Raw genomic sequence first — 23,819 nt, forward strand, 5'->3', positions numbered from 1 at the left:
CCAAACTTAACGAGGCCCTAAGCAACTCAGCGAGACCCTGTCTCTAAATAAAATATTAAAAAGGGCTAGGGATGTGGCTCAGTGATTAAGTGCCTGCCCCTGGGTTCAATCCCCAGCACCAAAAAAAAAAAAAAAAATTAAAAGCAAAGAACTTCAGGATGCTAAGGAATCATACAGAAAATTGTCTGTGTGTGGTTTAAGTAGAGACCTACTGTTGCAACTGTGATCACTTTTCCATCATGCCCCTGCCCTCTGAGTCACACCCTGGACAGATATTCCACCTTGCTCTGTCCTCTGGCCATCCACCCTCCACACATGGCACTGTACTGTGGGTGTGCCTCTGGACCTCTGCTGCCATGGTAGAGCTGGGTCACTCTAAACAGAACCCAGGAAACCTCGGCGGGGTGATGAGGAAGGAAGACGGTGAGCAATGACAATGCAATGGTGTGCAGAAGCCCAGTGGTTTTGCAGAGAATGTCCCTGCAGATGGACACCATGTGGCAACATTTCCTGCTCTCCTGGGAGAGGCCAGTCACCAGTGGCCTAGCTGAACTGTTTGTTGGCTAGTGTATGGAGAGACCTAGTTTTTCCCAAGAGAGCTTGCCACGCCTTTAGGAATCCCTAAGAAGATAATAGCCCTACCTGTGCCATCAAGGTCTGTCTCAACAGCCTACTTCCTGATCAGCCTAACTCTCAGACTCCACTCTTCTCTGCTCTCCATTCCCTTTATCCAACACAGATTGATTTGTCCTTGGCTAGGCATTTCTAAATTCAGAGGGATTATTCCCAACATGAGCCAGGTTATTTCTATAACTACTGTGTGACTTGTGCAGGTTAGTTTTCCTTTCTGGGCCTCAGGGTCTTTTCATCAGAATATTCTGATCTTCTTGAAACTCTAGTCTTCCACAGAAAGACTGATTCATACTCATGACTATGTAGTAGGGAACACCCCCTTTGAGCTCATGGGCTCCCTAATTCCAGACATCTGGACAGAGATTGATAAAGACCATCTTTGCTTATGTGATATGGAGAGATGATATCTTTTCTCTTCTTGGTTTTATTTTGTAACAAAATGACTAATGTGAAATTATCAGAATGAGGCAATCAAAAAGGGTTATGTATTTCAGAGGAGGCAGCAAATATGTTAACAAGCAAGTAGTGTCACCCAGAGAAGTGTTCCAGCAGATGTAGATATTCAGCATATAATTTCCTAACCAGGGAGAAACGCAAGTGCTTAATAAGGAAAAATTTAAAAATAATCTACATCAGAATTCAATCTTTGGAAACTGATTTGTAGAAAAACATTGGTAAGGAAGTTATTTGTCAGGCTAAGAAAGAAATATATCTGTATGTTCTAGTCTTCCAGTTTCAAGCCTTTGAGCTGAAAATCAGTTGCTGCTTTACCAAGACCTTTGGGAATTTGGAGAATAAAAATCAAAACAGCAAAGTTTCAATTTTCTAACTTCCATCCTTGTTTTGAGAAAGCCTTCTTTTCATTGGTGGGCAATTACCAAGGTAGGGCAAGATCTGTCCAGACCTCGAACACAGTGGAGGAAACCCGGCCCTTGGAAAACAAGTTAGAATAACCCACCATCCCAGGTTGCCCAGGATTAGGGGTTTCCCAGGGGGGGTCTGTCTCTGGCAAACCGAGTCGAGCTGGTAACCTAGCACCTGTCAGCCATCCAGGCCCCACATACATACCAATAGCCCGAAGACTACAATGTCTCCTGACAACATCCAAATAGGATGGCCAAGCTTGGTCTGTGCTGCTCTAACTCTAAGGCTTCTCCCCTGGTGTCCTTTGATCCATTCTGCTGGGATCTTTGGTTCCCAGAAAATAAAGATGGCTACCTATAGGCCTCCAAGTCCTGGTCTTCTACTCTAGTCTGCAAGCAGAAGCCCTGTTATCCTGCCTGACCCATCACCATTGCTATTCCTCAACAACAGGGCTTTGTAAAGTTCTTTCTGTATAAATTTAAAATACACCTTTCAGAATAACTTATTCTAAGATCTATGATATGATTGGCCATCTATACCTAGTTTAGCCTTGCTTGTAGGGATTTATTTCCAGATTACTTTCTCCTGGGCCTTTTATGAAAACCAGGATACCAGGACAGTGACAATGTTCTTTCTAGAGTTGGCTGGGCCACCTGTGCTCACCCTGCCCTATTCCCTCCGCACAGCTTACCTCACGTCTTTCACTCCATTTCTCCCTGCCCCACAGAACGGGACTGGCTGCCCTGAGAGCCAAGTTGAATGAAGTTGAATTTAAACTGAAGTTTAAATGCAGAAAACATTTCCCTGAGGAAGTGACTTATGACAGCAGGGCAAACACAGCTGAATTGTCACCAGTGAAATTACACTTCAGGGACGTTACGTGTTGAAAGGGTTTTATGGACTACCTTAATGTGCCGTTTTGTGAAACCTGACCATTGATTTTGCACAAAAATTATTTCCAAACACTTTTATCTATATTAAAATATGGAATTGAAGCACTTTCTCTGAATCCTACCCTTTTTTTCCCTGTTCCTCTTCTAGAAAACTCTATGGCTAATAATACTTAAATGATAAGAAAAAAAAATTAAGTGATTAAAATATCAGCATAAATTTCTGTTCCCTGGCTGATCAGACTTGCTCCTCTCCCACCTTGTGCCTTTTCTCTGCCTAGCCTAAGGTTCAGGTGTCCTCCTGGCTTCAGTCCTCCTGAGATGTGCGGAGGTGATAGGCCTGCCCTTTAACAAACAGCTTCGTCCAAGCAAGATCCAGTCAGACTTGCTGCTCTGATTACTGCCCCACCCTGACTTTGTTTCCAGAAATACTTCTTTGAGCTCTTCCAGCCAGAGGATCATTAAGTTAAACCAACCATTGATTTTGTGGACCTTCCCTCCCCGCCCCAGCTTAAAAAAAAAAAAAAAAAATTCCCACCCTCACTCTAAAGGACTCAGAAGGTAAGCAGCACAGGTGTTCCAACTCATCTTGCACTTGGCAGGGGCCAGAAGACCCACCCAACCTTTCCCAGGTGCATGTGCAAACCAAGAACTGCCCTCCACTGTGAAGGAGCTCTGGCTGCCTGTGCTGGGGACAGTGGTCCCTTGAGCCCCTCACCCATGGGCCCTCATGCTTCTTTGCTCTCTCTCTCAACCTCTTGTGCTTTCATGGGAGTTCTTATGGTTTGGTCACCAAGGTGGTAAATAATAAGTGTCCCTGTGACTTCCTTTTTCTCCATCACACAGGCATGTCTCAATCCCTAGGTCCCCTAAGTTTCTAGCAGAAGCATATCCCAGCACATCCAGGGACATCCAGTTCCTAACTCTTTCTTTCTTCCACTTGTTCCTTCAGGGAACCTATTCAACATGTAACGTTCCCTGGGTTCTAGCGCCATGCTTAATTCCCAACTCCTGCCCTGGAAGCTTTCCTCTTACCCACAGCAATTCTGGTGGAGACTGGCCCCCCTCCCCTGCCCACACTCACATATATGGTTATGGAGAGCTATACTGATAGTTTATAGCTCCTAGTGTGCCTTATGTCCTTTTATGTCTATCTGCTTCAGATCCCTGCTACATATACATTCCCTGACTACAGACCTTGTCCTCTTCAGTAATCGAGAATTTTAGAATGTAAATTGTGATAATAAAAATAATCAAAAAGTGAGGATGATGGTGATAAGTGCTCTATGGTTTTGGATAACAGGTTTTTAAAAATTTTAGTTGCAGTTGCACACAATACCTTTATTTATATGTGGTGCTGAGGATCTAACCCAGGGTCTTCCACATGCTAGGTGAGCACTCTACCACTGAGCCACAGCCCCAGTTCAGGATAACAGTTTTATTCATCTTGTCATTAGAGGCAATTTGGACTATGTGTTTTGGAGCCAGGTTTTAGATTGGATTCCTGGTCTTTCCACTTGGCTGTGTGATGCTGGGGGACTTTTCTGACCTTTTCTCTACCTTAGTTTGCCTGTAAAGTGGAGAAAATAATAGTACCTACCTCCTGGGATTAAAAGACTCTATGTGCAGCAAATGCTCTGGATGGCTCTGACCGTGGCCAGCCCTCCATATGCATTCACTGCTGGGAGCGTTTTTGAATGTTCGCTACGTATCAGGTGTTGTGCTAAAGGCTGTAAGATTATCACATCTAACTCCCAACAATGCTGTGAGCTGGTGCCAATGTCCCCACTTGACAGATGAGAAAATTAATTCACAGCAAGGCTAAGTTACTTGCCTTAGGACACACAGCCAGTAACATCCAACCTCCCTATGGAGTGGTGACAGTCTCTCTAGAGCATGTGCCCTCCTTCTTGATCACAGGGAGAGGATGCCATCACACCACCTTTGAGGAGGCCACATTCTCCGGGGTTGCCAAACAGACCTCAAGGAGGCCTTGCTCATTCCCAGCTAAGAAGACATGAATGTCAGTGAGGGCCAGGCTACAAAGTCCCTTCCTGATCTCTCTGGGACAAAGCTGAGCAGGATTGGAGAGCCAGCTGTACTTGAGAAACTACTTCCTCTGCGCAAAGGACCCTAGCTCAGGAGCAAGAGAACACTGTACCTTAAGAGCTGCCTACAGTGGTCCCAGACTATTTCAGAAACACAGTTAGACTTCCCAGGAGAGGCAAGAGCCAGCTGGGAGTGAGAGTGGCTTGAATAAAGCCAACCCAAGAAGCAACATCCCAGTCCAAATGAGCCCCAAATCACCTGCCATTTTCTTCTTGCCATGTACTTCTTCATCCGGTCCTTGGAGAGCTTCTTGGCCTCCATGTTCTTGGTATCTTTCATTAGCCATGGATGCTGAAGGCACTGGGTACAGTCCAGGCGGTTTCTGATGGAAGAGAGATCAGAGGACTTCTGAATAGGAAGGGACCTCAGTGATCACTGGTCAGATCAGAAATGGGAGGTTACTGTCTCTGTCCACATGGTGCAGAGCTCAGGGCTCCCCACACCCAGTCCATCCATCATAATCAGGGGCACTGTGCACTTGTCTTTCCCCTGTCTTGGTCTCAGGTACACGGACTGGACCCAGCCTGGGTCAGGGTTTAGAAGGCCCAACCACCAGGGAAGCAACTGGAGTCTCTAGACTTGCTCCTGGAGTTCAGGAAGGGTCAGTGCCGCAGTATCTGGGTGTAATTGGCACCGTATTTCAGGGTGGGTTCATTCTGCTGGTCACATGGGGGCTGGGATCCCTGGAGGCCTAATTCTTCTGCTTCCCCTTCTAGGGAAAGACAAAACCTCTGACAATCACTGAATTCTCTCACATCTTATGGTGGGGTTAAGTGTCAGGTTTTTCCTATTACAGCTCAAAGAGGTATGTCCTACATACAAATTATAAATTATGGAAATCTTAGAACTGCATTGAAACTCAATATAATCTTTCTGAAGGCTCTTGGAATCTAGAAATATATCAGGGCTGTCACTTTAGTTGTAACAGGACTAATAAACCCAAAGAATCAAACACTAACATACTTAGAAAAATGACTAGAAAGAAGTATAGCAGCAGGAGGTAGTGATCTTTAAGTAAAGGGATTATGGATGGTTTAAAATTTCTTCAATTCTTCAAATTCTCTACAATTTATGCATTTTACTATATAGAAGAAAAAAGATTTTTAAAAGTGATGACAGATTTCTGGTTGAAGAACTGCTAAATATAAGAGTTTATGGGAATCTAGCATTTTAAAATATTTGATTAAAATCAGTCTTTGGTAAGACAATGTATAAGCAGAGGAGCCCAACAGCCTGTTACTATATTAATTTAAGGCCAGGTGAGAAAATAAGCTGTATATTGCATGTACCAAATCTTCAATGAATGAAGCTTGGTTGACAAAAGCCATCCTTGGACCAGTCATTAGGAGAGAAGTTTCCACCTGGAGGGTGGGGGAATCCCTCACCTTGGAAATGAACCTAACCCACCACAACTTCCCCGCTGTCCTTGGGCCATATTCACTTCTGATACAATGACCATGACAGCCAAAGGCTATAAGCATTGTCAAGGAGTGTAGACGATTGCCTCTGGGGTTGTTGGCCCTGAGATGGCTAAAGAGGACAGAGGGGTGGGTGGATAACAGGAGACCCAGATGCAGCCATCTAACAGAGTCTCTGATATGCTTTAGTAGCAACTGTGCTCTCCTGTCCCAAATAATGTTACTACCAAGGAGAAGCAAACTGCAGCCTCACAGGGTCCACGGGCCAGGCAGACAGGCAGAACCCAGGCTGCAAAGTCACTTGCAAATGCTGAGCCTCCTGCAACCCCTCGAGGCAGCTGCCCCAACCCTCTGGTCCTTCAATATTTAACACTACCCATCTCTGAAGGGTTGCAGCTGCTCCCAAGGCCCAAATCTGACTGGAGCCAGGCCTGCCTCATCTGGCCATCTATTCACAGAGGGTGAGTGCTGATAGACTGGGGATCCCACCTGACATCCCCAAGGTTCCCAATCCCGGCAGCTCTCCCTGTGCATGCAGAGCTCCCTCACCTTCTTGCTTTAATCTAGCTGATTCTGCTCACAAATGCCGCAGAGCCACAGCCACAGCCACCTGTAGCCTCCTCCCCTTCAGTCTCCCCCACAGCTCCACCTCCAGCTGTCACTGAAATTCCTGGGCCTGTGTGACTACCCTTTCCTTAGAGCTTGGCCATCTGTGTGCCCAGACACAGCAGCCTATCCCCCGACTTCACAACTGCTTTTTGTGCTATTAGGTACTGGGCCACGTTCAGGCAGGCAGTTCTTAAATAAGTTAGATATGCAAAAAGCACCTCACTGGAATAATCTGGGGGTGTGATAAGGACCCTCCAACAGGTTTTCAGTTGCCTCTGTATCTGCTCTCACAGATATAGGGAGGGTGGATCCCCTGTGAGCCTTGAAGAGGGGCTGAAGTGCCGGCAGGGCTTCATTAGGTTACAGCCACACACAGAACCATTACCCACACAGAACATTACCCTGCAGCCCTCTTTAGCGCTCACCTTTTCCAAAGAACTTTCTGTGCTTCTAGAGATGGAAACAGTGTCTGGCACCAGGACCAGGGGTCTGGGGGACCCTTCCTCTCCCTGCATGTATGCAGGCTGGTCTCTCACTGTGGCTGCCCTCCCCTCCTTAGGGAATAGCAAGACTGGACTGGGGCCAAGGGGTGAGGGAGCCCCACCAAGCTGAAGAGAGCCCCGGGGCTGGGAGGCCAGCAGGACTGAAATCCCAGTCCTTACTTCATGTCTTTCTTCAGCAGGTTGCTGATGAAATCCTTGGCATCATCAGAGATCTCATCGAATGCCTCGTCGTCGAAGTCCCAGGTGGCAGAGGTAACGTTGGCTAAGGTCTCGTTATCGTTGTCACCCATGAAGGGGGAGAGGCCGCTGACCCTGGGCAAGAAAAGGAGGGCAGCAGGGGTGAAGGGCAGGTTGGTGGGGTGGGGGATGCAGCCCCCATGTGAGCACCAGGTGAGGGCTGGCAAAGCCCCCACCCCAAGTTCCTCCGTGCGCCCTTGCACCCGCCTTGTCTTCATCTTCAGGAAGAATCAAGGTGTCCCCCCAAACCATGGGCTTGTGTGGTCCCAGCTGTTCTCAGTGGCTCACTGGTGTCCCCGCCTCTTGACACCACCTGCCTGCCAAGAGGCTGAGGTGGTCTCACCATCTGCCATGTGGCTGAGGTGGCAGGAACGTGGTTTTTAAGGACTTCTACATGGGACACCACAGGCTGATGAGCCCCTCTGCCCTTATCTTCAATTTTCCTCAAAGCCCATGCTGGCACTTTCCCCTCCAGAACCTTCTCTAGGCCCCTTCCTTGGGCTTGGGTCTCCATCCTTACCCTGGCTAGTCTCTGGTGCCCACCATGGCACCCTGCCCCTCCCTTTGAGACCCTCAGCTCTTTCTTTCTCTCTCTCTCCCCTCCCCACCAGCTTTCAGCTCCACAAAGGGGTCCCAGCACAGGTGGCTCATCCAGCAGGAGCCAAATGAACTCGTGGGCTTTGAACCAGCAAGGGGGGTTCAGAGCACCGTGGGCATTTACACCACCCTCAAAAGTGTCCCTACAGGTGCCTGGCAGAGGACAGAGCACAGCCTCTTCATTTGCTGGGTGACCTTGGGCAATTCCTCTTATTTCTGTCACCCTTTCTTCTCCTCTAAAATGGAGAGCCACTGCTTAACTATAGGGCCACCATTTCTTCAGCAACAGCAAACATCTACCAAACTTTACCATGTTCCAGGCATGAACAGAGGAACTCATCAAACCTTAAAACCACCCTAGCACACAGAGAGCTCAGGAACTTTGCTTTACGGAGGAGGCAACTGAGGCACAGAACACGGGTAAATGACCTGCCCAAGGATTCCCAGCTGGTGGGACAGGAACCCAGATGTGGGTCTCTGGAGGCTGCTGCTAAACTACTGCTGAACTAGCTCTTCTGTGAAATGAAGGAAGCCACTGTGCACACAGTAGCAGCAATCTGTGACCACATATATGGGACCATCCCTCTGGGTCACCCTCCATTGCCTCACCAACCTCTGACGGTAGGAACAACTCATTTACCAGTTGCCCAAGTCAAAAAAAAAAAAAAAAAAAAAAAAAAAAAAAAAAAACTTGGAAGGTAGAGAACCTAAAGCCAAATAGAACAGCTCACTGCCCTGACCTCTCACCTCATCTACATGCCAGTGATGACCCCACCACACTGACTGAGGCCCACTGCACGGGGGTGCCAGCTGCACAGCTGCCTGGAGTCCTGCCCTTAGATGGGCCCCACACTTGGCGTAATGCCCTGCTGCCAGCATCTTGGAATCCTTAATAAGGTTTCAGCAAGTGTCCCTACTTTTTGATTTTGTAAATTATGCAGCTGGTCCCAGCCTGATCCCATCTAAAACCCCATGAGATGCATCTGGGGCTCTCAGGCCATCAATCTCTCAAGTTAGAGCTTTATTAATGTCCCTTCTCCCAAATCCTTATAAGTCCATCACCATAAAAAATAATGCAATCACAGCTTCTGGAGCTGTTTTGGCATGGAAACGGCCTTGGCTTACGAAATACACCCACAGCCAAACACTGAATTTGGTGGAACAAAACCCACCTAGAAGAAAGCTGGCCATGGGAGAAGCCCTCTGGTAAGAGATTTTATAAAGCAAGGAAAGCTTTTGCAATGAGAATTATCTCAGCCTAATCAACATATTTGTGTTTTTGAATAATAGACTTTGGTAGTTGATATTTCTTAAGGCAGGACACTGATTTGTTTTTTTTTTTTATCAGAATATCATCATTTTTCTTTTATTTTTTTTAAATTTTTTATTGTTGGCTGTTCAAAACATTACATAATTCTTGATATATCATATTTCACACTTTGATTCAAGTGGGTTATGAGCTCCCATTTTTACCCCATATACAGATTGCAGAATCACATCAGTTACACATCCATTGATTTACATATTGCCATACTCGTGTCTGTTGTGTTCTGCTGCCTTTCCTATCCTCTACTATCCCCCCTCCCCTCCCCTCCCCTCGCCTCTTCTCTCTCTGCCCCCTCTACTGTCATTCATTTCTCCCCCTTGTATTATTTTTCCCTTTCCCCTCACTTCCTCTTGTATGTACTTTTGTATAACCCTGAGGGTCTCCTTCCATTTCCATGCAATTTCCCTTCTCTCTCCCTTTCCCTCCCACCTCTCATCCCTGTTTAATGTTAATCTTCTTCTCATGCTCTTCGACCCTACTCTGTTCTTAGTTACTCTCCTTATATCAAAGAAGACATTTGTTTTATGAAGGCAAAGAGGTGACAGTTCCCACTCCTGTCACATTAGGGAAGGGTGGGAGTTTACCTGAGCCTGTACTTTGCCATGTGATTTCCTTTCCCCTCTCTGGGCCTCAGTCTCCCCTTTTATACACCATGGGGTCTGGGCTAGATCTCCCAGGGGCCTCTCAGCTCCCTGCATCTCTGCCACCCTCCATGGCCTCCGTGAGCCCCATCAAGCAGCAGCATGTCTCTGCCCATCAGTTACCTGCTTCTTCTTGTCTTTATATTTTCTATTTTAAACAAAGAGGGGGAAAGTCTTGCAGCACTCTAAAAGATGGCAGGAAAAGCAAACAAGCCTGCTGTGGAATGCTGAAAGGTCCCCTTCTGCAAGCCTCCTTTCCTAATTAGGAGCTGTAATCCTGCGAAGATAGGTCTTAATCTCTGTGCTTTTCACAGGCAGGGAGAGCCTCCTGGCCTCTGGCCTCTGGCCCTCCTCCCTCCTGGCAGCCAGCCATCTGAAATACCCTCTGTGTCCTGTGTCCTGGCTGGTTCTTCGCCTGCTGAGGAACTAGCATTCTCCCTACCAAAGAGCACATCTCTGGAGTAAAACATGGAAAATACAGGTACACAGCAAAGGGACGAAGAGAGTTCGAATTTCCAGTAATGCTATTTTCTGGATGGTTGGATTTTGCTGGATTTTTTTTTTAACTTTCTTTTTTGGGCTTTATTAGAATTTCCATAAGAGATAACATGTCTTTTTCTTTAAAAATAAAAACAAAAACCTCACTATTTGTTAAAAATCAACCAATGAACAAATACACTAATGTTAGCATTACAACACAACTCTTTCCCCCTTCCTAGTCGTATTTAGTTTTTAACCAACCTATTTATCTGGTTTTCACAAATGTGACAGGTCTGGGCAAAGTCTCGGGGTGCGTTACTTTTTCTCACTTCACATCTCAGTATGTACAGTCTCCATGTTCATGCTGAACACTGAGGAGTGACAAAAGTCATGTATGCAGGACACTCTAATTTCTCCATTCTTCTGTTTCACAGTACTGGGGGTGGGGGTGTCAAATGCAGAGCCTTGGCTCTACTACTGAGTCAAATCCCCAGCCCCCCCTTTTAAATTTTATTTTGAGACAGGGTCTCACAAGTGGCCTTGAACTTACGGTTCCCCTGTCTCAGCCTCTTGAATAACTGGGATTACAGGTGTGTGCAATTGCACTTGGCTACCAACTCTAATTTCTTCATTCTTATTTTCAGTCCAGAACTTCACCAGGGAATTTAGTGCAGGGGCCTATCCTGCTATCAGGGCAGAATCTCAGGAGAGCAGAGGGCACATAAATGCCTCTTGGGCTACACTTTCTCCATGTTGTTTTTCAAGGTGCAGACCAGCAAGGGGACCACATGTCTGCCAGCAGAGCTACTGACTACTGCAGAAGGACTTCCTCTTTACCCCATTTTAACTTTCAGATACTCTGATGGCAACTTGAGAGGGCTGGGCAGGTCCACAGAGGACCCGAGTCTGGTCTTTTTTAATGGTTGAGGAAGCAGTGGCCTGGCTTTAGTCCTGTTAATCACAACCCAAGTCCCTGGACAGCAAGACCTGAAGGTGGTGGCCAGGTTTGGCAAGGGAGCAGAGAGCCTGGAGGTCATAAAACGTGAATCAACAAGCACATCAAACTGCAGCAGTGGAGAGGGAAGGACAGCCCTGGGTAGGGAAGGCAGAGGCCACCTGTTCCTTCCGAAGAGCCCTGCATCTAGACCCCAGATGCAGGATGTGCCCTGTACTCTGCTTAAGCATGGGACTCCCCCCAGCTGACTGGGCTGCTGTCCCCAGAAGAACTCAAAAACTGCCACTCACCTCTCCTCCCTTCTGGTATTCCCCCCTTCCCAACCATACACCAGGATGGGGGCAGCCCCAGCTCTTGACCATGCAGGTACTCCACAAATGAGCTGAAGTGAGCCAGGCGTTGGGGTGCATGCCTGTAATCCTGGTTACTCCAGAGGCAGAGGCAGGAGGATTATGAATTTAAGGCCAGCCTGGACAACTTAATAAAACCCTATCTCAAAGTTTAAACAAAAAACAAACAGGTGGGGGGCTGGGGATGTAGCTCAGAGGTAGCACACTTGCCTAGCTTGTGCAAGATCCTGGATTCAATCACCAGTACTGAAAAAAAAATTTATAAACTGAAGTGGAAGAATCCTTTGTTGAGACAGGAAGATGAGAGGGAGGGGAAAGTGGAGTAGCGATTGCTGCTTCTTCTTCCTAGTGGTGGTGGAGAGGAGGAAGAAATGGAGGAGGGATGAGGCAAAGCACAAAGCAGAATCCCCTCCCTGAGGCAGCAAGAGAACACCAAGTGCTCAGGAAACGGGAAGGGGAGATGGCAGATGGAAGGAGGTTTTAGAAAAGGAGGCGGGTGCATAATTTCTTCCACATGGAAGTGTGGCCTGGCGCTCTCTTCCTGCCAGAAACCAACTGGGTCTTGCTCATTTCAGAAGGCCTCCAGGAGACCTTCAGAACCAGGAGGGAGAAAACCCAGGATTGGAAGTGAGCAGGGGCAGGACTTAACCAGGTTTCTGGGCTGGGTTTATGAAGGGGTGTCATAGTGAAGTCACATCACCCTGGGTGGCCTGAGGCAGCTTTCTGGAGGTGCCCACCAAAGACCTGCTGAATTACAAAGGTGTTATCACTTGGCTACCCGCCTCCTACTTGTCGTCTTTCACTGGCCCCAGAAAGGAAATCAGGAGGGATTCTCTGTTCGAGGTGGAAGCCCCCCAGACAGGGACTGTTGGACAAACGACTTGGCTGGAAACAAGATGAAGCAGGGCAGAGGATGCCATGGAGGCACCAGAGAATCTCTTCTGGGTGCTTCCAGCATGACTCCAGAGTTCTGTATGGCAGAGGCTTACGTCATCTAGCTGGCTCCAACTTTTATTTTTGGTACCATGTGCTCTGCCAAGAGCCCTAGCTCTGGAGGGGAACTTCCAGACCCAGATCAGCATTGAGGGATCAGCTCAGGAGCATCCCAGAGGGCAGTGGCCCCCAGTGGTGGGTGTGGGAGTCAGGGCATTGTGTGGAGCTAAGCCAGGGCTGAGCCAGCACCTCTGCTGGGCTCCACTGGTTTTCTGGACACACATACACATCTATCTCCTCCCTCCTGACATCTCTATGCCAAGCACCTTCAGGTTGGTGCCCCATGCATCAAAATTATCCTTCCCTATTTCTTGGTCTTAGCTCTAAAGGTAATATAGTAAATGGGGTAGCCTAGAACCCAAACCACCATGTCCTTCCACCTAAAAGAGTTTTTATTTTAAAATTAAACGCTCTTATGACCTAGTAATTCTATTTCTAGATTATATACCCAAAAGGAATGCATAGATAGACTCACTAAAACATGGAGACTTCTTTTAGACTTCAAATTGGAAACTACTCAAAAGCTCACCAATGCAGAATGGATAAATTAGCTGGATTGTAGTCACAAAAATGGTCTGCAATGGCTATGGGTACAGAGTTAACAGTCTACAACTGCAGATAACAGGAATGAATCTCACCACTGGAGCAAAAGAAGACTGTGTGATTTTATTCACATGAAGCCCAAGAACAGGCAGAACCAATCCACAGCAAGACATGAGGACAGGGGGTGTCTCTGGGGAACAGTAACTGGGAAGGTCCCTGATGGCTGCTGGGCCTGGTGGAGTCTGTCTCCACCTGGGTGAAGTGCAGCGTATGTTCACTGAAAGCTTAATGACTAGTCCAGTCCCTGCTGTCGCTGACCAGTTTGCCTGAGGCTGTCCCCATTTTAGCCCTTAAAGTCCTGTATCCTGGGAAACCATGGGTCCTGTGCAAACTGGGACTCTTGGTCACCAGCCCAGACTGTGGGAAGTGGACAGCCAAGTGGCCTCCATGGCTCCAGTTACCTCAGTGCCAAATGAAAATCAAATTCCTGCCACTTCCCACTTCAGGTTTGCGCAGAGGATGGAACCAACCCCCGGGTGGAAATTGGTGTTCTGGACACACATACACGTCTATCTCCTCCCTCTTGACATAGAGGCCCCCTGCTATGGGACAGGAAAACACTGACACAAGCAGGGAGGCAAAACTCATTAATGGCTGAAGTGGGGCCTGGGCACCCAGCCAAGCCATAGGGCAGCAGAGTCTGAATAGAGTGAGCTGGCCAAGGATGGCTCCTGTAGGACCAGGTGTTTCTCAGGGCTCAGAAACCAAAGCAAGGGCTGAGTATGGTGGTGCGTGCTGTAAATCCTAGCAACTCAGGAGGCTGAGGCAGGAGGATCATGAGTTCAAAGCCAGCCTCAGCAATTTAGCAAGGTCCTAAGCAACCTAGCAAGACCCTGTCCAAAAAAAAAAAAAAAAAAAAGGCTGGGGATGTGGCTCAGGTTAAATGTCTCTCCGTTCAATCCCCAGTACCAAAACAGAAAAGAAGCCAGAGTGAGCACTGGCCAGACCCAGGGCAGCTCCGGAAGGGGCAGACTGAGCCCAACACTCTCTGCTCTTTACCACAGGAGCCAGAAGAAAGGTGGGGCTGAATTTACTCACCAGCGCCATCTCCTGGAGGGCGCTAGTGTGAAGAGAGGAGGGAAATGTAGACTGGCCTGGGATTTCTTCTCCCCTGCTCTGGGGTGGGCTGTTTGTCGGGGAGAAGGCCCAGGGAGAGGAAGAAGGAGACTCCCTGGGTTACAGAAACTGGCAGAGTTTCAACTGAGGGAGGCTGTCCTCACGGTGGAGAGTAAAACAACTCCTGGGCTTACCAAAACCTCTACTGCACCAAACTCATCCCACTCCTACTAAAGCTTTTGTAACAGTGATTCCAAAACCCACGGGGCATCAGAGTCACTGAGACTCTTCTCCTGGGTATTCTTCAAGATCTTCCTTTAGTTTTCTATGAAAAACTTTAATTTTCCTTTGATTTTGACAATAAAAAATAACTTTTAAAGGCATCTTTGGGGAGACCATCTCAAACCTATTGCCCCATGAGTTCAGGGATGCCTCTGAGGCTAAAGACTGCCTGTGGCCTGAGGCTTCAGAAATGAAATCAACGTGATGCACTAAGAGAGCGTGTTCTGGAGCTTCCTTACTCCAGGTGTGTCCTTGGACCAGCACCTTGGGCAACCTGGAAACTACTAGCAGCGTGGAGTCTCAGGTCCCCCAGACCTGAGTCAAAACCTGAAACCTGAGTGAGAACCTAGGTGACTCATACATGTTAAGGGTTGCAAAGCACAGGTCTAGATCGATGGCCTCTCTTTCCCCAGCTTAGTAATGGAAATGGTCATGTTTTCCACCTGACTCCCCAGTTCTAATTACTGTATTGCTTTCTGTTCCTGTTTTCACATTGAAGTACATACTCTGGGGTCAGAGACCAGGCTGGTGGTTGAGGTCCTCATCCCAGGAGGATGGGGTGCTGTCCTTGCAAGACAATGAAGATTCCCAGAGATATGCACCTGGGCTCCCTCACTTCTTTGTGGGCCCATCTATACAGGTGATGGTGCCAGCTGCATTTACCCTGCTCCTGACCAAAGGCCCCAGGCTGTCAGCACTTGGGATCATGAAGGACCTGGCATGGGGATCTTGGTGTGTGGTCTACATAGCTCCAGAAGAGTGAAGCAGGCCACTGGTGCTCTGGGAGTCCACGAGCATGGTGGGCCATCAGGAACCAGGAATGGGAACCTGTTGCCCTTTTGCTCTGGGGTGGGCTCCCCATCATGACCTGCCCTGACCCCTCCCTCACAACATTATGGCAGCCTGGGACCCGTCCTGTGGGACTCTCTGACCCCCTCCCCCCACTGCCTTGGGACTCACAGGATATAGCAGATGACCCCGATGCTCCACATGTCAGTGGCATAGCCGATGGGTTCATAGTTGATCACTTCTGGAGCCACAAACTCTGGGGTGCCAAAGAGGACCTTCAGAGACCCTGCATTCTCTGAAATCAAGACAGAAAGGGGTCAATTGCCAGCACATTGTAGAGCCAGGTCAAGGTAGGTATCTGTCTTGTCTGCGTGATGAGCCCCAAACTGGAAGGGACAGACAAGGGCTGGGTGCTTAGATGCTCTCTCCTTAGATAACCATACGAAGGCACCTGGCCTCCTCATTAAACAGGTGCATCAACCCACCAGAGAAGCCAACAAACCACACACTTACCTCAGATGTCCTGAGAGGGATGGGGAGAGTGAGAAGAGGCCACTGAAGCACCCGCCCCTGAGTGGTCCTTCTCTGTGTTATCTCCCATAGGTGGTTCCCCAAGGCAGGGATCATGGCTTATACTCAATAACGTCTACCAATCATTGTGTCTTACGTACTCTGCTACATACTTTGCAAGGATTTTTCTATTTAATATTCTCAACAATCCTGAGAAGTAGGTGTGATGTCCATGCTACTGAGCACAAAACTGAGGCCCACACAGTAAATCAGGTTCAAGACCTCAACCAGATGGTCTATTGCTGAACCAGGTTCCCTCCATCCTTGTCCCTCTGCTCCTCTCCTGTTGCCCCTGTAGCTCCACGTCTCTTCTCTTAGGAGCCCTGGGATGTTCGGTGGCCTCAATCACACATGGTGTCTCTCAGTCTCAAAGGACGGGAGCCTGTTAGTTTTCACAGGGCAGGGGCCTGCTGCCGGAAGCTATCGTCAGCATGTTGAGTTGCAGGCCTTTGCCCCAGGGGCCACATCTGGTCTTGTTCAACTATGCAGGCCCCATGGCAAATGTTCTAAAACAGACAGCACTTAATAGCTGTCACCCAAACCTTCCTGTTATGGTAACCATGTCTATTCTCTGGTCCTTGGTGGATACCACTGTTGCCACAGTACGCCTCCCTCAAGGGAATCTGAACATTGTGTTCCCTGGCTTTGACACTGCCAGCTCCTGAGGCCAGTGCTTCCCTATTCATTTACTTTATTAATGGGTACTTCCCAAAGGCAGGCCGTGTACACTGGCTGCTAATCCCACCCTGTCCCTGTAGCAGGAGAGAGCAGGGAGGTGTGTTGCCTAGTGTCGTCAGGCAAGTCAAGGCCTATCAGGACTTTCCTCCCTCAGTGTCCTCTATAGCAATAACATGGCCTCAACCAGGACTGGACATCCTGGGAGGTTTACCAGATGGTGTTAGCTTGGCCAGTGACTTCCTGATTTCCACAATGTAGTGAAATAAAGGACAGCTTCAAACCAGCCTGGAGCTCCTGTTAACTGGGCAGTGACTGCAATGGGAGAGAGAAGCCTTTTGCTCAGTTACTGAAACATCAAAGACTGCAGAGCAGAGTGGCTGCAGGTGGTTCGTGAGGCAGTCACTGACCAAAACGACTTCAGGATGGGTATGAGGCCCCAACCACTTCTCCCCTTCTCTCCTCCACTTAGGGTACGAATAGCAGAACGGCTACAGAGCACCTTGGACTGGGCTCCAGTCCTTCCAGCCCCAGCACCTCCCCTGGCTCATGGTGGGATGTGCTGGGCACAGCACCTGCACATCTCCTACTCTGTGAAGCGGGGCTCAAGAAGTCCACCCTACCTACCTCTGGATGAGAATCAATGGGATTTAAAAAATTTTAATTTTTAAAGTAAAAGTACTCTGGAAACTGTGCAGTATGATGTAGATGTGAGAGGCCGCCATAATCAAAATGAGTTTTGCTGCTAATGACACCCTTCTCCTCCTCCTCATCAGATAAGTAGCTAACGCCTTGCCAATCGCAGGCACTGCTGCTGTTGCTTTATTTTAGGACCAACCTGTTTGGTCCTTATAATAAGCCTATGAGGTATTGTGTCACACAGTACTAAATGGTTGGGACTGACTTTGAACCTGAGCAGTCTTCATGGTCTCCCACTTTGGCCCTGATAATGGAGCACAAACAGCTGCTTGCTACCACACAGTGGAAGAGAGGTAGTTCAGCCTTACCCAGCCTTCGGGCCAGACCGAAGTCAATGAGCTTGATCTTGGTGCCCGTCTTGTTGACGCACATGATGTTCTCAGGTTTGAGGTCCAGGTGCACGATGCCCTGCTTGTGGATGTACTCCACCCCCTCGGAGATCTGCCGCATGTACTTGATGCACTCGCGCTCTGTCAGCTCAAAGTCCTCATCGATGATACGCTCAAACAGCTCTCCTCCCGAAACACTGTGGGGACAGGAGGTTGGAAGGAGGTTGGAAGGGCACTGTGGTCAGATCTTAGGATTGTGGGGTTGTGCTGGTGGGGTGTCTGGCCCTGGTAGGATGGGGGAGGGGCACTTCCTACAGCTTTATGAGCCCCACTCTTCCATCATGGGAGGGGGGTCAGGGTCTCCTGGTTTTCTGCTTTGAGTGGGGCGCTGCCCTGCCAAGCTGCTGGGGGTCTCAGGGAAGGATCTAAAATCAAGAAAATACTCAGCCCAGACAGTCTCAGGGGTGTGTGTGAATGGAGGAATCTGGATATGATCTCCTTAGCAAAAAGGGTAACCACTGAGCAGTCTCTTTCCCTCATAGGACCACAGATGAACACACAAAAAATTCTCATACCCTTGCTGTGTCTTTTAGTCACAGGGAGCTGAAGTTTAAAAGATAGTTTCCATAAGCATTGTTTATGGAAAAATATTTTTCTGTTAAGGAAGCCTCAGCAAATTTTCTAGAATTAGTTGGCTATAGCCCACTAAACTGACAGGTTTGCATACTCTGGCTAAGCCTAGTATTGGTTTACTTCCTCCAGCCACTAACTATTGTGCCTGGACTCCTTCCTTGTCCACACTGGAAGTGTAATCCTTTGTACCTGGATAGACTCTGGATCCTGGCCATGTCCATTTCATTCTACTCCTGGAACCTACAGCCTGGAGTCCTGTGCTAAAAGCTGTCCTGGGCCTCAGCCAACCAGCATATTGTCCTTAAGTGCAAATGCACAGCCCTGCTAAATACAACCCCAGCTCTTGGGCCACCTTCCTTGCTTACTGCTCAGCAGGTTTAAAGCATGTCCTTGGCAACTTATGCAGCATTCAGATACCAGTACACTCTCTTTCCTACAACAGACTGGGGGTCCACCAGCTCGACAAGGCTGGATAGACTTCCTCCCAGGACTCTGCTCTTACTAGAGTGTCCCTTCTCCTAAGGGGAACATCATGAAGAGATGAAGGACTGACTGAACACCGTCTTTCTACCTTTTACAAACTATGTAAGTTTTGGAAAGTTAACCCTCCAAAGCCCTAGGTTCCTTATTTGCTGTACCTCCCTGAATTGTTAGGAATGTTGAAAACTTTGTAAAGTATCTCTCTTGACACATAGGAGGTGCTCAGCACATATTATTGTTTGACAACCTCTGGTGGGCCAGGTGGATCTTGCCACTGACCTCTGCGGGAGAAACAGACAAGGATGCACCAAGCTCATCATGGCCTGTCCACCTCCATCACCATATGATGTTGGGACAGGACTAAGCCAGGAAAGCTTAGTGTATGCAAGTAGCCACTAGGGGGCACTAAAACTGATGCTTAAGAACCAACCCAAGAAGAAGGTTTCTGCACAGCTAGCAGGTGGCGCCCTTGTCCTTAAGCCCTCCATTTCTATTGCTCTCCACCAAGGCTTTGAGACAACCTCTACAATGTTAGGTCTCAGGTGAGTCTTAACACTTCTGTGTCTCAATTTCTTCATTTGTAATCTGAAGATAAAAATATCACCACCCCACAGGATTGCTACCAAGATGGAGTGAGTTAATCCAGGCAAAGTGCTTAGAAGGCTTCCCTGTCTAGAGTTTGTCTATTCCTCCCCTCTAGATAGGGCAGAGGGTAGGAGGGGAAGGGAGGGGGTAGGGGTTAGCAATGATAGTGGAATGTGGTGGACATCATTATCCAAAGTACATGTATGGAGACATGAATTGGTGTGAATATACTTTATATACAAACAGAGATATGAAAAATTGTGCTCTATATGTATAATAAGAATTGTGATGTCGTGTATTCTGCTGTCGTGTATTTAAAAAATAAAATCAATTAAAAAAAGGCTGCCCTGTACATAGTAAGTGCATGCTGATTATTAATTTTTTATTTTAAAGAATACTTGTGGCTCTCACTAAAAATACAGATTCCCAAGCTTCTTCCCTGGAGATTCTGATTTAGGAAACCTTGGGAAGGATCTGAAAATCTGTACTTTTAAGACATACCCAGTTACTCTACTAGTCAGACAGGTTGGGAAATACTGGCTTACTCCACTACCATCCTGATAGACAGCTGAAATCCATACCCTAGAAGAACTTCCTCCCTATTTCTCTATATGGAAAGCTCTTTCCTTCTGTGGGCATCTGTGCCTTGTCTCAAAGTTGTTTGTCAGCATGTCTGCAAAGGTCTGGCTCACCTCCAGGCCTTGCACCTGGAGGTATCTGGAACAGACAAGATGCCCCAAATGTTTGTTTATACTATTCTGAGAAAGCAAGCAACCATTATTTTCAGTGCCCTTGGGAATGTCTTGAGGCAATGAGTAGCAGATATCTGAGCCACGGAGATAATTACTGAGGCACTTCTAGAGGTAACTTATTCATTATCAGTTCAAATAGGTTTGCTCCTATTCCAAATAAGGAGGATTAATGGCTCTGAAAGTTTCTCTTCAAGATTCTCTAGACTATGGTGAAAGTATAGGTTTGGTAGAAAGAAGCCACCATCCACAGAGATAGGATAATGCCAAGGGCTAAGACTGTGCCAGAGGAAATGTGTGCTTACTAAATTAATAGTGAGTGAATCAATAAATGAAATACCTATTGTCACCAAGGTTGCCTGTCCCAAGGGATCAAATTTATCCTCAAATCTTTAGGCCTTGGCCAGCCCTCATTGGCAGCCAGAAGGGATGATGCTGGCCAGAGACTCTCTACCCAGGCCCTCTCCTCCTTATCTCATGGCTTCCAGCTGGATGCTCTTTGATCAATTTTGTGCAGTAGCACAAAGGACAGGTCGGCCACCAATGACTCAGCCTAAACCTCACACCCTCTTCAGTGCTCAGGGTCCCACCACCACTTGGAATGTACCAAATATTTCCAAAAGGACAAGCCCAGGCTCCAGGCCATGTCTCAGAGCAGCACTGCTGTAGGATGGGGGCTTGTCCAGTAATTTCAGAAGTTAGAAAGGCAGAAAACACATGTATTCTTCTTTCTCACATATCTGAGACAGCTGAATGGAAGAAATACATTTCTTTTTCTTTTTTTGGCGGGGGTGCAGGGGTACCAGGAATTGAAGTCATGGGCACTCAACCACTCAAACATTTCTGTATCACCAAGCTTCCCTCTTCTCTTGAGTTCGTTTCTCCATCAAGGAAGAATAGCAAATTCTACTGTTAAACATCAACCTTTCCCTCTCTGTGGCCCATCTTAGGATGATTAGGCTGGAAGGGAATATGGATGGAGGACACACGTCCTCTTCTTGGGTCCAGAGCCCCAGCACAGGCAAATGAATCTTCTGGCATCTGTGCATGTAAGACTTGCTCTTGTCCATGGGGGAGGAGTGGGGTGAAGGGATGAAAGCCAGACCAGCTGAGACCTTCTTATGTTTCTCCCTGCTTTTTCCATCCAGCTTGCCAACTCTCAATTCCAAGCTAAGTATGGTATTCTGCCCACTGGTGCTGCCGCCTGGCCTTACCCAGGCTCGGCTGCCTCCTGCCCCCTCTCACGAACTTGCTCAAGGTTTAACTTCTAAAGATAAGACATTTCTACACATGTCCTCATATGCCCACTCTGCCTGGACTAAGCAATTTATTCTAGAACAACTGTGAAAAGTCTCAGCCCCTGGAGTTTTGTAGCGGGTAGGATGAATGAGGTTATAGAAATGGGCTAAATACTTCCTGAGAGTGGGGGGCTGGGGGCGGGGTGGTGTGAGGGTTTGATCAGAAGATACAAGTGAAGATTTTCTCAGAGTCATTTATGATTCCACAGAATTGTAGATTTTTATAGCTAAAATGGGAGGCTTGGGATTAATTATTCAACCCAAATACTTCTTTTCCTGGTAGAATTGAACAATTATAAAATAGAACTTGGGCCAAGCTTCCTGATACTAGGAATCTGTTCCATGAAACCTAGTTCAATGTTAAAATGTTGACATCATACTTTTAAATGGAAAAAAGGCCAGGAGACAGAGGAAATCAATGTATGATACTGATAGTCTCCCCGCCAATCACAGGGCACTGTGTCTTGAAAGCATTGTTCCACTTAATTCACACAGCATTCAGGAGACCATTGTAACAGCCTCTTTTAGGTATAATAAAACTAAGGATTGGCACAGTTGAGTAACTTGTTCAAGGTCAGATAACAAGCAAGAGACAAAGCTGGGATCTGAAGTCAGGTCTACTTGACTCACATCTGCACTCTTAACCACTCTTGCCTGTCCTAAGGAACATGTTAGAAAAGGAGTATATTTAAATGTTGCTGTGATCAGGGGAGAGAAGAGGTGGATATTATTCCATTCACAGGCCTCATCTTTCCTGGGGAAGAATGCCCAGACACTGAGGAAGCCTTTCCCAAGGACTGAGATCCCCAAAGTTCAGAATGCGTCACGCAAGGATGCTGAAGGCAATTCTATAATGGCTGCAAAAATTTCAAATGTGCAGACCCTTACATCCAGGGCTCCCTCACTTCTGGGAATGTAAGCTACAGATATACAGAGGCATGTGAGGTTATAAACAATGCTTATTTGCAAAAGCAAAAGACTGAAAACTGCCTGACTGCTTATCAAAAGCAGATGGCTTAAAGATGTGTGCTGTGTCTATACAGCAAGATCCCATGAAGCTGTGAGAACGAGGGACCGACTGTCACACTGCATGGGAAAATGCAAAATGTGGGATAGCAAGTGCAGTAAGTTGCTTTGTGTTATTGTGCAGGAAAATAAGAATGTGTGTGTCATATATGTTCATATTTTCATAAAGAAACTTTGGAAGAATACAGACAGAAACCAATAAAATTGTTTACCTCTGGTGGAGGTGGAAGTGAGGTAGAAAGATGGGGGACAGGGGTGGGAATAAAACTTTTCACTGTGTATTTACTTATAATTTTTTGATGTGATTTGTATATTTTCAAAAAATTCTGAATATTCAGATGAGCAAAGGAAAAAATGCAGATACCATGGAGGACACGTGACTTACTGGTGCCATTGTGTTTGTGTAGTGTGTGGGCGTGTGTGTGTGTGTGTGTGTGAGAGAGAGAGAGAGAGAGAGAGAGAAGGAGGGAGGCAGAGGATTGGGATACAGAGGGAACAATGGATTCTGGGAAGCCTTGGCTGGAGTTCATTTGATCCATTCCCCTGCCTTTGCACAACTCAGCAGAGAAAGGGCTACTCTAGTGAGTGAGAAATCAAAAAGGCAAAAATAAGGGTGGAACAAGGTCATGCAGAGGCTCAGTGAAAGGACCAGCCCCAGGTCCCCTTTACTTTTGTGGGGAGTCAGGAAGCTGCCCTGTCCTTTCCCTTCAAGCTTATACTACCTCTAGGTGAGAATGCCCTGCATGAAATCAAGGACATTAGGGATGGCTTTGGCCCTTTTGTGAGGAGACTAGAAGGGAAAGGATTCAGGGTCTGGAAGATGTGCCAGTGAGGAAATGAGCACAGGATGACAGGCAGGCCACCGCCCAGTGGGTCAGGGACAGTTCTGGTTCCTACTGGTCAATCCTGGCCACAGGGTGGGGAGAATCTTGCCCAGTTCAACTGAGTGCAGCTCTGTCTACCTTGGGTCAGACATGGCTGAGGTGGGACAGTGGGAGGGACACAGGTGGGGGATCCCAGTCCCGCATGCCACTCACATCTCCAGGACCATGACGATGTTGGCCTTTTCTTCAAAGGCGTCCACACATTGGACCAGCTTGGGGTGGTGGAGGCAGTTCATGATGCTGATCTCCTGCCGGATGTTCTCTTTCTCTTTTGCTGAATATGCCTTGAAGAATTTCCCTGCCCAGATTTTTCCAGTTTTCTTTTCTACAAGTCGAAAGACTTGTCCAAATTTCCCACTACACACACACCAAAAAAAAAAAAAAAAAATGGGGGGGGAGAAGAAAAAAGCCAAATTTAGTCAAGATTTCTACTAAGTTGGGCTCTCAAACCATGGTGACAGGACAAACCTGGCCTGCATCTTTTTACAGTCAAGGTTTGACTGGAACCCAGACAAACCTGTTGGCTTACATATTGTCCATATTTGCCTTTGTGCA

The 23,819-nt window shown here is 47.4% G+C and overlaps 1 protein-coding gene across 12 annotated transcripts in view; it reads right to left on the reverse strand.

Moving 5' to 3' along the window:
• Nucleotides 1-23,819, reverse strand: part of Mylk (myosin light chain kinase) — a 244,422-nt gene that overhangs the window by 8,477 nt on the left and 212,126 nt on the right. For 11 of the 12 annotated variants that reach the window (XM_058583501.1, XM_058583500.1, XM_046458049.2 and 8 more), the window contains 5 exons: nt 23,418-23,621; nt 17,589-17,806; nt 15,508-15,631; nt 7,186-7,338; nt 4,695-4,818 (listed from right to left, as the gene is read on the reverse strand). In XM_058583501.1, the coding sequence (XP_058439484.1) occupies nt 4,695-4,818; nt 7,186-7,338; nt 15,508-15,631; nt 17,589-17,806; nt 23,418-23,621 (823 nt within the window). Of the gene's footprint in view, nt 1-4,694; nt 4,819-7,185; nt 7,339-9,951; nt 10,111-15,507; nt 15,632-17,588; nt 17,807-23,417; nt 23,622-23,819 lie in introns of those variants that run through there. The other variant, XM_046458055.2, reaches the window with a different exon arrangement.

This window comes from Marmota monax, unplaced genomic scaffold (assembly GCF_021218885.2).
Source record: "Marmota monax isolate L192 unplaced genomic scaffold, Marmota_monax_Labrador192_F-V1.1 WCK01_AAM20220418_F8-fsc00052, whole genome shotgun sequence".
In the NCBI taxonomy this organism is placed as follows: domain Eukaryota; kingdom Metazoa; phylum Chordata; class Mammalia; order Rodentia; family Sciuridae; genus Marmota; species Marmota monax.